This window comes from Rosa chinensis, chromosome 1 (assembly GCF_002994745.2).
Source record: "Rosa chinensis cultivar Old Blush chromosome 1, RchiOBHm-V2, whole genome shotgun sequence".
Classification (NCBI taxonomy): domain Eukaryota; kingdom Viridiplantae; phylum Streptophyta; class Magnoliopsida; order Rosales; family Rosaceae; genus Rosa; species Rosa chinensis.
Window position 1 is genome coordinate 2,595,074 of NC_037088.1, and position 16,327 is coordinate 2,611,400.

The 16,327-nt window shown below is 35.3% G+C and overlaps 3 protein-coding genes and 2 pseudogenes across 3 annotated transcripts; 4 read left to right on the forward strand and 1 right to left on the reverse strand.

Annotated features, from left to right (window-relative positions):
* Positions 1-3,537: 3,537 nt before the first annotated feature.
* LOC121052735 lies at positions 3,538-4,899 on the forward strand (annotated as a pseudogene).
* Positions 4,900-6,188: 1,289 nt separating this feature from the next.
* On the forward strand, positions 6,189-9,294 carry LOC121052736 (annotated as a pseudogene).
* A 659-nt stretch (positions 9,295-9,953) lies between these two features.
* Positions 9,954-11,136, forward strand: LOC121052737 (allantoate deiminase 2-like). Its single transcript, XM_040518450.1, has 4 exons — positions 9,954-10,134; positions 10,255-10,349; positions 10,678-10,947; positions 11,053-11,136. Exons 1-3 carry the CDS (start codon positions 9,954-9,956, stop codon positions 10,783-10,785), a joined length of 384 nt encoding a protein of 127 aa, XP_040374384.1. The 3' UTR covers positions 10,786-10,947; positions 11,053-11,136.
* LOC112198335 (allantoate deiminase 2-like) lies at positions 10,842-13,137 on the forward strand. Its single transcript, XM_040518453.1, has 9 exons — positions 10,842-10,862; positions 11,085-11,168; positions 11,347-11,456; positions 11,539-11,644; positions 11,780-11,866; positions 12,249-12,491; positions 12,573-12,698; positions 12,784-12,945; positions 13,045-13,137. Exons 1-9 carry the CDS (start codon positions 10,842-10,844, stop codon positions 13,135-13,137), a joined length of 1,032 nt encoding a protein of 343 aa, XP_040374387.1.
* A 425-nt stretch (positions 13,138-13,562) lies between these two features.
* Positions 13,563-16,325, reverse strand: LOC112198342 (receptor-like protein EIX2). Its single transcript, XM_024339449.2, has one exon. The coding sequence runs from the start codon at positions 16,323-16,325 to the stop codon at positions 13,563-13,565; it is 2,763 nt and encodes a 920-aa protein (XP_024195217.2).
* Between the last annotated feature and the right edge of the window lie 2 nt (positions 16,326-16,327).

Here is a 16,327-nt window from a genome sequence, read left to right on the forward strand (position 1 = left end):
GGCCCGGCCCGTAAAAGCCCGCTAGGCCCGGCCCGTAAAAGCCCGTAAAATATTATATATATATATATATATATATATATTTGTAGTTATGTGTGTGTGTGTTTATAAATATATATACACACACACACATAGATATATATATTTGTGTGTGTTTATATATATATATATATGTGTGTGTGTGTGTGTGTGTGTGTGTGTGTGTGTTTATATATATATGTATATATATTTATATATGTGTGTGTGTTTATATATATGTATATATATATATTTATATATGTGTGTGTGTTTATATATATATATATATATAGAGATATATATATGTGTGTGTGTGTGTGTGTGTTTATATATATGTATATATATATTTATATATGTGTGTGTGTTTATATATATGTATATATATATTTATATATGTGTGAGTGTTTATATATATAATATATATATATAGAGATATATATGTGTGTGTGTGTGTGTGTGTGTTTATATAGAGGATATATATATAGAGATATATATATATATATATATATGTGTGTGTGTTTGTTTATATATATAATATATATATAGAGATATATATATATGTGTGTGTGTGTGTGTGTTTATATATATGTATATATATTTATATATGTGTGTGTTTATATATATAATATAATAATATATATAGAGATATATATATATATGTGTGTGTGTGTGTGTGGAAGTTCTTATACTTCTATTATTCTATATAGAATATGTGCATATATATATATTCTACATATCGGTAATCGGTTGACCAATTAGATCGGGTTCAAAACTATGGTGAAATTGACTAAATTTTTAACCACACGCATAATTTATTGTAATAAACTCATCCAACGGTCGGTTTTTCCATTTTCTTTGAATTGATAGGAGTTGCTCTTTGGAGTGTATGATATATAAATATAGGTTTATAAGAGTAACTAAGTTTGACCTAGTTGATCGAATTCGAAACAATAACGAAATTGGCTAGATTTTCTACAATCACCATAAAACATTACAATCTCTCCATCGAGCGGTTGGTTTCTCCGAATTCATTTTCTACTTCATGGTTGCTTTAGAATGAACCTAAACAATTTAAATGCAATGTATAAGTCATACAACTAAAGGAATAAAATTGGTATACACCAATGTGTTTGTAATTAAATTTTATTATTTTTTTTTTATCTTATGTCCACGCACATCCATCGATGGAATATATACAAATGTGATGTGAAAAAATAAGCACGTTTCGCGGTTGCCACGCCATCGGTCAACCAATAAAATATATAAGTGACTACGGTTGACCAATCCGATCGGATTCGAAAATATGGTGAAATTGGCTAAATTTTTTACCACACTCATAATTTATTGTAATAAACTCATCCAACGGTCGGTTTTTTCATTTTCTTTGAATTGATAGGGGTTGCTCTTTGGAGTGTATGATATATAAATATAGGTTTATAAGAGTAACTACGTTTGACCTAGTTGATCGAATTCGAAATAATAACGAAATTGGCTAGATTTTCTACAATCACCATAAAACATTACAATCTCTCCATCGAGCGGTTGGTTTCTCCGAATTCATTTTCTACTTCATGGTTGCTTTAGAATGAACCTAAACAATTTAAATGCAATGTATAAGTCATACAACTAAAGGAATAAAATTGGTATACACCAATGTGTTTGTAATTAAAATTAATTTTTTTTATCTTATGTCCACGCACATCCATCGATGGAATATATACAAACGTGATGTGAAAAAATAAGCACGTTTCGCGGTTGCCACGCCATCGGTCAACCAATAAAACATATAAGTGACTACGGTTGACCAATCCGATCGGATTCGAAAATATAGTGAAATTGGCTAAATTTTTTACCACACTCATAATTTATTGTAATAAACTCGTCCAACGGTCGGTTTTTTCATTTTCTTTGAATTGATAGGGGTTGCTCTTTGGAGTGTATGATATATAAATATAGGTTTATAAGAGTAACTACGTTTGACCTAGTTGATCGAATTCGAAATAATAACGAAATTGGCTAGATTTTCTACAATCACCATAAAACATTACAATCTCTCCATCGAGCGGTTGGTTTCTCCGAATTCATTTTCTACTTCATGGTTGCTTTAGAATGAACCTAAACAATTTAAATGCAATGTATAAGTCATACAACTAAAGGAATAAAATTGGTATACACCAATGTGTTTGTAATTAAAATTAATTTTTTTTATCTTATGTCCACGCACATCCATCGATGGAATATATACAAACGTGATGTGAAAAAATAAGCACGTTTCGCGGTTGCCACGCCATCGGTCAACCAATAAAACATATAAGTGACTACGGTTGACCAATCCGATCGGATTCGAAAATATAGTGAAATTGGCTAAATTTTTTACCACACTCATAATTTATTGTAATAAACTCGTCCAACGGTCGGTTTTTTCATTTTCTTTGAATTGATAGGGGTTGCTCTTTGGAGTGTATGATATATAAATATAGGTTTATAAGAGTAACTACGTTTGACCTAGTTGATCGAATTCGAAACAATAACGAAATTGGCTAGATTTTCTACAATCACCATAAAACATTACAATCTCTCCATCGAGCGGTTGATTTCTCCGAATTCATTTTCTACTTCATGGTTGCTTTAGAATGAACCTAAACAATTTAAATGCAATGTATAAGTCATACAACTAAAGGAATAAAATTGGTATACACCAATGTGTTTGTAATTAAAATTAATTTTTTTTATCTTATGTCCATGCACATCCATCGATGGAATATATACAAACGTGATGTGAAAAAATAAGCACGTTTCGCGGTTGCCACGCCATCGGTCAAACAATAAAACATATAAGTGACTACGGTTGACCAATCCGATCGGATTCTAAAATATGGTGAAATTGGCTAAATTTTTTACCATACTCATAATTTATTGTAATAAACTCATCCAACGGTCGGTTTTTCCATTTTCTTTGAATTGATAGGGGTTGCTCTTTGGAGTGTATGATATATAAATATAGGTTTATAAAAAATTAGTGTCTTTAAAAATTTATTTATCAATAAATTAGTATCTATATATAAATATAGATTTTTTTTGGTACAATATAGTTATATAGATCTATTATCTTTGGTTGTATTTGATCATTATCCATTGAATTTCCAAAGCTTGATTAAAAAAAAAAACTTGTGTCTTTAAATATTTATTTATAAATAAAGCCCGCAAGGCCCGGCCCAAAAAAGCCCGCAAGGCTAAGTCTGGCCCGGCCCGAAAAAGCCCGCAAGGCCCGCTTTATATGGACGGGCTTGGATCCTTTGATTTTTAATAAAGCCCGGCCCGGCCCGGCCCGCAATTATTTAAAAATATGGCAAGGCCCGGCCCAGCCCGGCCCGGCCCGTTGACGACCCCTAGAACATATAGCTGAAGATAGAAGAAAGTAAAACCTTTGGATTGACTTCTGTCTTCATTAATCTTACATTTAATAGTTTTAGTTGTGTTGTTCCATTTCAATTCAGCAAAATCCGTTCACTCTAACAAACTATGGTGTTGGGAGAGGTCTTTCTCGAGGCATTCCTTCAACTGTTGCTTGACAGGTTGAGCCCTCGGGTCATCATCAACTTTGCAAGCCTACGTGGTGTTAATGTGGACAAGAAGCTCAAGAAATGGAGTTCAACGCTATCTGCAATCGGAGCTATGCTTTATGATGCAGAGGAGAAGCAACTTACGAGCGAGGCTGTCAAACTGTGGCTGGATGATCTCAAAGACTTGGCTTATGATGTTGAAGACATCTTAGACAAGTTTTCCATCAAGGTATTATGACGCAGAGTCAAGGAGCAACAAGGAGCTGCTACCATAAGTAAGGTACAGAGCCTAATTCCCCAAGCTAAATTCAACTTCCATATGAACTCTAAAATCAAGGAGATCACTAATAGACTCTTAGACATATCTGAACGAATAGAAGTGCTTCGTTTGAATGATATTGGGATGTCTAGTAATCATTATACGGCATGGAAAATGCCACCGAGTTCGTATCGACCAGATGGACCTGTGATCAGACGGGACTAGGATAAAAGCCAGATTGTTGGATTTTTGTCCGGAGCCGAGCCTAGTGTCATCAATTTTCATGTTGTGGCCATTCTTGGCATGGCAGGAGTCGGAAAGACAACACCTGTAGGACATGTATTCAACGACGATGATGTTGCCATGCAACAGTTTGACCTTAAGGTGTAGGTATATGTGTCTGATGACTTCAATATTGTGAGAGTGACAAAGGCAATTCTCGAATCAATTACATCGGAGCACTGTAACTTGAAGGAGTTCTGTAAAGTCCAGGATAATCTCAGTAAGGAGTTGACGGGCAAAAAGTTTCTCATTGTTTTAGATGATGTTTGGAACACATGTGACTACGATATGTGGACCAAATGGAAATCCCCCTTCCGTGTTGGAGCACTAGGAAGTAGGATACTAGTGACAACGCACCATGAATCAGTTACAAGAATGATTGGAGCCATACAAGTTTATAATTTGAAGTGTATATCAAGTGATGATTGTTGACAGGTATTTGAACAACATTCATTCTTGAACATTAGCAACAGCAGACCACAAAATTTCGAGTCGCTTTGGGACAAGATTATTGAGAAATGCAATGGATTGCCGTTGGCTGCAAGGACGCTTGGTGGACTTCTACAGTGCAAAGAAATTGGTAAATGGGAAGAAATATTGGACAACAAATTATGGAGTCTATCAGATAAGAGTGGTATTCTCCCAATATTGAAACTGAGCTATCACTCTCTCCCTTCGAACCTAAAAAGATGCTTTGCTTATTGCTCAATACTTCCAAATGACTATGAATTCAGTGAGAACCAGTTGATCCTTCTATGGATGGCAGAGGGTTTTATATAGCATTCAGAACAAAGTAGACAAATGAAACATTTGGGTGGCAAGTATTTTCAGGAGCTATTATATATCTAGGTCATATTTCAAAAATCAAACAAGGACAGTTCACAATTGTTATCAATGAAGGCTATGATTTTAGGGTTTCAGTGTTAGGGCTTTGTGCTGATGATAAAATGTTTTAAAAAAATTGAATTGGGAGAGAATAATATGTGTATTTCATTGATAATATGAGCCTCTTATATAGAGGATTACAACAAGAGAATATGAGTCTTACAAGGTAACTGTATCATACATTAACTACGATATCTCCGAGAATATCTTTAAGACTTAATTAGAGTTTGGGTCAGACACACAATTCTTATATACTTGAACACATACATATTTTATACATTTAATTGTCAAAAAACATTCTAAATTTGGATATAATTGTCAATTTACACCTCAAATTAGCAACTGTGAAAATTAACCTCTTAAATTTGGCAAAAATGACCAATTTACACCTGCTTTGTTAATTTAAACATTTTTCATCCAAATGGAAGAAATGTGCCCCTACACATAGAGGTCATATACAATAAAGATTTGTTTTACAAAATTTAAGTTAGAATTTTAGCTCACCCAAAAATATTGTTTTCTATCTCTGTCTCCGATGATTATCACACGATAAGTATACAAAAAGCAAAACACAAAATTATAATACATGATTTGAATTCCATTCATTTCTTACATCTTCTGCTTCGAGCCTACGGTTCTCATGCAGTAGTTAAAGGAACTAAGGAAGCATGTTTATAGTTCAACATGTATAGTATTTTACGATGTAGCAATTGCATGGAACTTTTTATATACCCAGCCATCTTATGTTGTATTGTTTATTACTTTATTATCCATGGATTCACTTATTATATGATGAATCTGTGCATATAAACTAAACTGGAGGAATATTTTGTAGGTCCAGGAGTGTCTGATAACATAAAAAATTTGATGTAAATAAATATATGAAATGTTATCTGAAATCATGTGACAGTTGAATGTATATTGATGATTAAAGTATTTATATTTCTAATTTAATTTTGAAAAATCAAAAGTAGAAGCAAAAGAGTTTTAGAGAAATTAGAAAATCAAAATAAAATTCAAAGAGGCAAATAGACCATTCTATCTTTGCTCCATCTTTCCCAATTGAATGCTTCTTCTTTTATCCCACGTATGACAGCACTTATAAAGGAGCACAAAGTATCGTCAAAAAAAAAAAAAAAAGGAGCATAAAGCTTTGCCCCGAGTTTCAGTTGCGTGTGGCAGCCATGACAGTTGTTACACGTGTCTCACAGAGAACCCATTCCGCAATTAGTCCCACCATCGTTTTGGCTCTGGCTTGCCCTGTCTTGGATTTTCTGGTAATTAATCAAGAGTAAAACCCACCACTAGGGTCAAAACTTTTCTTCACCGGACAAAATGATACCCAACTTTCAAAAGTGATCAAAATGATACCTAAATTTTTAAAAGTGATCAAAATGATACCTAAATTTTTAAAAACAAATCAACTTGATACCCAACTTTCAAAAGTGATCAAAATGATACCTAAAGTTTTAAAAACAAATCAATTTAATACCTCAGTTTATTTTTTAGGGCTAAATACTAGTTACTACTCTGTGGTTTAGGTCCAAAATCAATTCAGTCACTGGACTTCTAATTTCAATAAAAACACCCCTGTATTTTCAATTTTGATCTAATAGGTCCAATTCATTAATATTCTGTTATGAGTTCAAGTTATAGTTAGATTATTTGTTGAAAAACTATTTATTTAATAGATTTCTAATAGTAGGACTCACTCCAAAATTGACTATGCAGACCACCTCAACACCACATCATAAAACATAGGCCATATATGAGCCACGTCAACAAGTTAAATGACTCAATTGTCTGAAGACTAACAAATTGGACCTATTAGTTCAAAATTGAAAGTGCAGGGGTGTTCTTGATGAAATTAGAAGTTTAGAGATTGAATTGATTTTGGACCCAAACTACGTAGTAGTCAGTATTTAGCCCTTTTTTTTTAACTTCTTTGTTAAATCAAATGCAAAATCGAACACAAAAATTGAAGTGATTTGTGGTCAGAGGGCCATCAATCATCTATAACCCAATCTTCTTCTTCTATAGAATTAAAAAAATATATCTTCCATTCAATTTCAATTCTACCATCAATCATAGAAACAAATAAAGTTCGGATGTTTCCCAACTTCTAAAGAAACAAAGAAAAATGGGAAGAGAGAGAGAGGCAGAGATAGAAGAAGAAGAAGAGAATTAACAAAGTAAAATAAAAAATAATTGAAAAATAGTTTTTTGTGTAAAATATTATTATAACCCCATAAAATACTGCACCACACGTGATCAATTTTAACAAAAAGTTACAAAAAATTAAACTGAGGTATCAAATTGATTTGTTTTTAAAACTTTAGGTATCATTTTGATCACTTTTGAAAGTTGGGTATCAAGTTGATTTGTTTTTAAAAATTTAGGTATCATTTTGATCACTTTTAAAAATTTAGGTATCATTTTGATCACTTTTGAAAGTTAGGTATCATTTTGTCCGGTGAAGAAAAGTTTTGACCCTATTGGTGGGTTTTACTCATTAATCAATGGCTATGGCATGTTGATTTTGTAAAGGTTTGATCTTTTTTTGGTCTGAGTAAATAAAGGTTCAATCTTTACATGGCATTGATTTGTTGTTGATGATGATGTGAATAGGTGTTGGAGAAGCAGATGAGAGAAATAGAGGAGGAGCTTGTGGCAAGACTTCATCAGCTTGGAAAGGTCCCATTTGTTATTTCTGTATATAATATTGCAGCTGTTGTCTATTTTCTGTATCAGCAATCCTTAATGGCTCATTTAAAAAAAGTAATTTATTTCCAATCTGCAAGGCTGAATCCGATTTCTGAAAAGTACCAAGTATTGGATTTCAAATTGGTGAACATTTGGTTAGAAATATAGTCATCTATACAGACCAGTCAAAGGATTAATTTCCAGAGAGCTCTTCTAGTCTAACTAGAATTCAAGTTAATACTGAATTAACTCGTTACATTATATGTTGTTGTTATTGTTCTTGAATTTTGCTTGGTGTCTGAATCAATAGGTAATTGATGGTGATGGTTATCTTGAGAGGATATTCATGAGCCCAACAGCTGTGAGGGCTGGAAATCTTATCTGCGAATGGATGGAGGATGCTGGTTTGCGAACGTGAGCTTCAATCCTAGTTTGTTTGCATCCAAACAGGAGTGTTTGAGGAATTCTTGGCTCATGTTTGGTCTTGATTTCCAGGTGGGTTCATTGCTTGGGACTTGTACATGGTCGAGCTGAGGGCACAAATGCTAGTGATGAGGTTCTAATACTTGTTTCTCATTTGGTACTGTTCTTTTCCCCTAAATTTCCTAACTGAATGTGTACTCTGGTACTACAAACAACATGAGTAATGAACAGTTCCATCCCTTTATCTATTTGTTATAACAGGATATTGTTGTTGCTGCTGGGATATTTGATGGGTCTTTAGGCATCATTTCTATGGTATCTGCATTGAAGGTTTTGAGTATCGATGGAAAATTAGGAGAACTAAAGCGGGCCGGTTGAGGTCAGTGTAAAATTGAGGTTTTGTGGAAACATATCATTGGCTCATTGAAAAATGTCATTGACTACTTCACAAGAAACATTTCACTAAATCTCTTCCACTATACGCAGAAATTACTGTTTGGTGGCTCTGCTAGAATTCTAACTACTAATATCATGTTGCTTTTGCTTAACATCTGTAGATAATAGCATTTAGTGATGAAGAAGGAGTAAGGTTTCAGTCTACATTCATAGGAAGTGCTGCTATAGCTGGAATTTTACCAGTTTCAGCACTGCAAATAACTGATAAAAGGTTTCCTTGAATAAATCCTAATTTATCTCTATTTGTAACACTATTCTTTATCAATTAATTTATGATTATAGTCCTTGTTCAGTGCTGTGACAATTCAAGATGCTCTTAAGAAAAACTCCATTGAAGTTACAGAGGAGCACTTGCAGCAGCTCAGATATGACCCAAAGTCAGTTTGGGGTTATATTGAGGTATAATGCCCTACGTTGGTTATGTTCATAACCTGTACTAGAATATTCTCTGTGGAAACAGCAATAAAATGGATGCATGTTATAGGTTCTTCTAGTGCTCTGACTGCAAACTCTGCTGATTGTTTCAAGTTGTAGATTCACATTGAACAAGGGCCTGTACTGGAATGGGTTGGTTTTCCTCTAGGAGTTGTTAAAGGCATAGCTAGACAGACAAGACTAAAGGTATCAAAAGTGTTTCAGCTTTTCATAGGTGCATGCCGAAATTATGTTTCATTTAATCATACAAACAAGAAAAATTTCTGTAGTTGAGAATTGTACTACAAGATCATGACATGGTCATGATCGACATTTCACAACATGTATAGTATTTTACGATGTAGCAATTGCATGGAACTTTTTCTATACCCAGCCATCTTAAGTTGTATTGTTTATTACTTTATTATCCATGGATTCACTTATTATATGATGAATCTGTGCATATAAACTAAACTGGAGGAATATTTTGTAGGTCCAGGAGTGTCCGATAACATAAAAAATTTGATATAAATATATATATGAAATGTTATCTGAAATCATGTGACAGTTGAATGTATATTGATGATTAAAGTATTTATATTTCTAATTTAATTTTGAAAAATCAAAAGTAGAAGCAAAAGAGTTTTAAAGAAATTAGAAAATCAAAATAAAATTCGAAGAGGCAAATAGACCATTCTATCTTTGCTCCATCTTTCCCAATTGAATGCTTCTTCTTTTATCCCACGTATGACAGCACTGACTCCTGAATCATAGGTTCCTTCTTAGTTATTACCCAGCACTCGCATCTTGCATGGCTCCCCTCCACATATTACAATCAAGATTCTGCCACGTCACCCGATGCCCCACACATCTCCGAGTGGGCCCTTACATCAGAGCCACCTCCAGCCGTCACCAATCCCCATCACCACAAACAAGCACCGAGACCAAACCTTATGCCTTATAAAGGAGCACAAAGCTTTGCACCGAGTTTCAGTTGCGTGTGGCTTGCCTCTCTGAATTGGGTTTTAGGCAGCCATGACAGATGTTACACGTGTCTCCCAGAGAACCCATTTTGCCATTGCCCTTTCTTGCTTCTGGTCTCTTCATCCATCACTCCCTGTCTTGGATTTTCTGGTAATTAATCAATGGCTCTGGCATGTTGATTTTGTAAAGGTTTGATCTTTTTTTGGTCTGAGTAAATAAAGGTTCAATCTTTACATGGCATTGATTTGTTGTTGATGATGATGTGAATAGGTGTTAGAGAAGAAGATGAGAGAAACAGAGGAGGGGATTTGTATCAGGAAATATTGAGAGATGAAGCTGTGGCAAGACTTCATCAGCTTGGAAAGGTCCCATTTGTTATTTATGTATATAATATTGCAGCTGTTGTCTATTTTCTGTATCAACAATCCTGAGTAGCTCAAACTTTCATTGAAAAAAAAGTAATTTATTTCCAATCTGCAAGACTGAATCCGATTTCTGAAAAGTACCAAGTATTGGATTTCAAATTGGTGAACATTTGGTTAGAAATATAGTCATCTATAGAGACCAGTCAAAGGATTAATTTCCAGAGAGCTCTTCTAGTGTAACTAGAATTCAAGTTAATACTGAATTAACTCGTTACATTATATGTTATTGTTATTGTTCTTGAATTTTTCTTTGTGTCTGAATCAATAGGTAAGTGATGGTGATGGTTATCTTGAGAGGATATTCATGAGCCCAGCAGCTGTGAGGGCTGGAAATCTTATCCGCGAATGGATAGAGGATGCTGGTTTGAGAACGTGAGCTTCAATCCTAGTTTGTTTGCATCCAAACAGTAGTGTTTGAGGAATTCTTGGCTCATGTTTGGTCTTGATATCCAGGTGGGTTCATTTCTTGGGAAATGTACATGGTCGAGTTGAGGGCACAAATGCTAGTGCTGAGGTTCTAATACTTGGTTCTCATTTGGTACTGTTCTTTTCCCCTAAATTTCCTTACTGAATTTGTACTCTGGTACTACAAACAACAGGAGTAATAAACAGTTCCATCCCCTTTATCTATTTGTTATAACAGGATACTGTTGTTGATGAAGGGATATTTGATAGGTCTTTAGGCATCATTTCTGTGGTATCTGCATTGAAGATTTGAGTATCGATGGAAAATTGGGAGAACTAAAGCGGCCGGTTGAGGTCAGTGTAAAATTGAGGTTTTGCAGAAACATATTATTGGCTCATTGAAAAATATCATTGACTACTTCACAAGAAACATTTCACTAAATCTCTTCTACTGTATGCAGAAATTACTGTTTGGTGGCTCTGCTAGAATTCTAACTACTAATATCATGTTGCTTTTGCTCAACATCTGTAGGTAATAGCATTTAGTGATGAAGAACGAGTAAGGTTTCAGTCTACATTCATAGGAAGTGCTGCTATAGCTGGAATTTTACCAGTTTCAGCACTGCAAATAACTGATAAAAGGTTTCCTCGAATAAATCCTAATTTATATCTACTTGTAACACTATTCTTTATCAATTAATTTATGATTATAATCCTTGTTCAGTGGTGTGACAATTCAAGATGCTCTTAAGAAAAACTCCATTGAAGTTACAGAGGAGCACTTGCAGCAGCTCAGATATGACCTAAAGTCAGTTTGGGGTTATGTTGAGGTATAATGCCCTACGCTGGTTATGTTAATAACCTGTATTAGAATATTCTCTGTGGAAACAGCAATAAAATGGATGCATGTTATAGGTTCTTCTAGTGCTCTGACTGCAAACTCTGCTGATTGTTTCATGTTGCAGATTCACATTGAACAAGGGCCTGTACTGGAATGGGTTGGTTTTCCTCTAGGAGTTGTTAAAGGCATAGCTGGACAGACAAGACTAAAGGTATCAAAAGTGTTTCAGCTTTTCATAGGTGGATGTCTAAATTATGTTTCATTTAATCATACAAACAAGAAAAATTTCCGTAGTTGAGAATTGTACTATGCAACTACATATATATGTCTGAAACTCATGAGGATTAAAAAAGGGACTAATATTGATTTTTAGGTCCTAGAAAAAGTAGAACAATATCTTTATGAGAAACTACACTTCTCATAAGGGAAAATTTCTGTATAATTTCATGAGAGAACCAAGAAGTTGAATTCAAAAGCTCCTATTATAGATTGTATTTCATCATACAGATGTTGATGTATAAAGTAGTAAACTACAATGACATTATATTATACTTTATTTCAGCTGAGCCGTCCAATATACATAAACATTGTAGGTTACAATGAGAGGTTCCCAGGGGCATGCTGGAACAGTTCCAATGTCCATGCGTCATGACCCTATGACTGCTGCTGCGGAAGCCATTGTATTGTTAGAAAGCCTATGTAAGCATCCTCAAGATTTTCTGTCTTTTGATGGTCAATGCAAAAGTTACTCATTAGAATCACTTTCAACTTCACTCGTTTGTACTGTTGGTGAGATATCGACTTGGCCAAGTGCAAGTAATGTTATTCCAGGACAGGCAAGAAGTTTATCTCTTGACATTGCTAAATTTGATATTAAATGCTAAATCGGGTAATGAAAATGATCTTCTTGATTTCAGGTAACATTCATAGTAGATTTATGTGGAATTGATGACATGGGACGTGAAGCTGTTGTATGTGAATTATCTAACCGATTGTATCAAATATGTGATAGGCGTTCAGTTTCGTGCACAATTGATCGTAAGGTGTGGAACTTTCATGTCCTAGTCAATCATTTGCAGGTAGCTTAACAAGTAAGAGAGTAACCTTACTTGCTTTGAACCTTTTCAACATGATGCAAATGCAGTCATTTGCGATTCTGAGCTGACTTCGAAGCTGAAGTCAGCAGCTTATCTTGGGCTCAAGAGAATGACAGGTTCTGTTCAGGATGAAGTACCTGTATTAATGAGTGGAGCAGGACATGATGCAATGGCTCTATCTCATTTAACTAAGGTTTGTTATCTTTAATTTGCAAGATGAATCATGAACCATATGTTACTGTTTGTGTTATTTCCTGTGGTGTATAATTCTGGTCTCCAAAAATATGAACAGGTGGGTATGCTTTTTGTCCGCTGTCGAGGAGGCATAAGTCACTTCCCTGAAGAACATGTATTGGATGATGATGTTTGGGCATCTGGTTTGTGAAGCCCCTGCATAATGTTTCTCATTTTACTAGTACTGTGACATTTTCTATTCTTTATTTACTAGTACTGGAGGTCTAGCCATTGGAAGTGCGACCCCCGCTCCCCCCAATCCCCCCATTTTATTCATATGAAACAGAAAAATTTACAAACCAAGAGGGGGACATAGAACCTTACCTCTTCAAGGAAATTTCACAACTTTCTACCAAAAACAAAAGCCAAACTTGATAATACTCTGACCATACAAGTGAAAAAAGAAAAGCATAGCAGCTAAATCATTGCTGCTATTACCAAAATAACAACAGCAACATCTAATCAAACAACAAGGTTCATAAGGAAATGTACATCGTACATTACTGCCTAGATAGAATAGATAAAAATCAAAAAGCATATTATATAACTATTGCTTTCTTTTTGTTTTGTTTCCGATCACTGCCTTGCTTTCAAACGAGCTAATTTCAATGCAATTGCTAGTGCTACTTTCTCTTTGATGTGGTCAAAAAATTGAAAATAAGCATACCTCCATGACTTCTTCAATATCAATGTGCCACAAACACTCCAAAAGCCTATGATAAAGCCAAGCACTGCGCTGGTATATAAACCAAGCTTTTCATCATCAGCTTCATCTTCATGAGGTTCATGCATGTGGTCTCCATCCTCTGGGCATTTTGAGAGAGGAAATCCACAGAGTGAAGGATTGCCCTCATAAATAGATGAATCATCGAGCGTCTGAAGTTGGTTGCCCGAAGGAATTCTTCCGGTCAATTTGTTGCAAGACAAGTTCAAGTGAGATAAGAAGGTCAGAGAAGCGAGACTTTGTGGAATCTGTCCTGAAAGCTGGTTCTGGGAGAGGTCAAATGTTTCAAGCAAGCGCAAGTTTCCAATTCTTGAGGGGATATTTCCACTTAATTGATTAATGGACAAGTTTAATGTAGCTAATCCAACGAGACTGCTGATTTCTTCAGGAATTTCACCTTCTAAATCATTATGCGAAAAATCAATAATGGTTAGAAACCACACATTTTTCTCTAAGTATTCACTTACTCTTCCTTTTACAGTCACAGTTGTTACCTCAATATCAATGAAGCCGATCAAGTGCCAATAACTACTATGGATTAAAGAAGTCAATTTATTCAAACAGTTGGGAATGGTCCCTGAAAATCTATTGTGACTAAGGTCTAGGATGTGAAGGAAAGGAAGACTGCACAAATGATGAGGAATATGTCCACTTAAAGAGTTTGATTGCAATTGCAGCACTGTGATTGTGGATACTTTTGATCCTATCCAAGAAGGTATGCTTCCAGTAAATTTGTTGCCTCCAAGATAAAGTCTCTCCAAAAATGAGCAATTTTGCAAGGCAGAAGGAATTTCTCCGCTAAAATGATTGTTGTCTGTCTTTAGAATATAAAGAGAACTTGGAATGCCCATTGAGCTTGGAATATTACCAGACATATTGTTGTTTGAGACATCCACAATGGCTATGCGGCTCCACAAACTCCATTCTTTAGGGAATTCTCCGGATAACTGATTGTTATTCAGAACAAGTTCATATAGAGATTGAATGCTACAAATAGATGATGGAATAGTGCCATCAAATTGATTATGGCTCAGAATTATGGACCTTAGATTCTGAAAAGAGTTGAATCGGAACGGAAGCTTTCCGCTTATTTGATTGGAAGATAAATCCAACCATAGGATATGGGAAGATATCTTAAAGAGCCATTCCTCTGGTATTGCACCCGAGAGTCCAGCATTCTCAAGTGAGACCAACACGAGCTCAGTTTGAGATTGAAGCCATACAGGGAAGCCGGGGCCTACTCGGCAGTTGTGCATTACAATGCGGTGGAGCTTGAAAGGAGGAATCCATTCATAATCAATCAAATTGAAAATGATGGGCACATGTTGGGTTGTGCTAACTGCAAAAGACTCTAATTTTGTGAGATTTATGAAATGGGCTTCGGTTAAATTGCCTTCCCATGAATTATAAGATAGATCAAGTCTCAGAAGTTGAGAAAGTTTTCCCAAACTTTGAGGAATGGAACCGTTGAAAATATTATCATAGAGTTCAAGTGTCTTCAGGGATGATGATAAATTGCTGATAATAAATTCTGGAATGGATCCCCAAAAAGAGTTGTTGCTGAGTTGGAGATGCTGTAGGCTTCTCAGCATTCCCAAGGAACTAGGCAATTTGCCTACCAGCCCACAGCCATCCAAATCTAGTGACTCCATTCTATTAAATGAACAATTTGAGAAACCACTCAAAAACTCTTCAATCCCCCCATCAATTTGATTCGACGCAAGACTTAATGACTTGAGCCTGCACAAATTTCCACTAAATTTGGGAAATTGACCTTTGAGTCCTACACTCTGTAAGTCAAGGTGTTCTAGAGATTTGAGTCTTACAAATTCATCAAGAAAGGGGCCACTGAAAGAATTCCCACTCAGATCAACTTTTGTAAGGCTAGTAAGATTAAACATCCATTTAGGATATGAAAAATTAATACTATTCCCTGACATATCAAGGACCAAAAGTGATGTGAAGTTAATTGTAGACATGGAGAGTGGAAGCTGGTTTCCACCAATTTCGCAACTAGACAAATGCAACTCTAAGAGTGAAGGAAGCATGTTAACCTCATGTAGCCAACTAACTCCTGTGCTGCTAAGGTTCACACCTCTAAGATTGAGGTATTTTAGAGAAGAGAGATGAGAAAGCCAATTCAAGTTTTTGGAAGAAAGAGAATAATTATAAAGACTGAGGTCAAGATAGTTCAAGTTTGAGAGGTTACCAAGAGAAGAAGGAATCTCTCCCACAACTGAATTCAAAGACTGGGTACTTGAAAAATTGAGATATCTCAGACTTGTAAGCTCCCCAATAAACTTGGGAATGTGAATCCCTTGAAAATCATTCGAGCTCAAGTCTAAGTAACTCAAATGTTTCAAGCCAAGCAAAGAAGGATTAATTAACTTACCCCCCAAAAAAGATTGAAGATACTCCGTGGTGTTCCACTGATAATCACCAGTGGTGTATGGATATGTATTACGGAGGTCAACCATTGCAACATGACCAGTGCGGTTGTTGCATGAAATCCCTGTCCATTGGCAGCATTCGTGACCAGCCCAAGAAGAAAGCTTACCAGAAGGATCACTGAGATCTTGTTTAAAGCTGAGAAGTGCTCGCCTCTCTTCCTCCATGC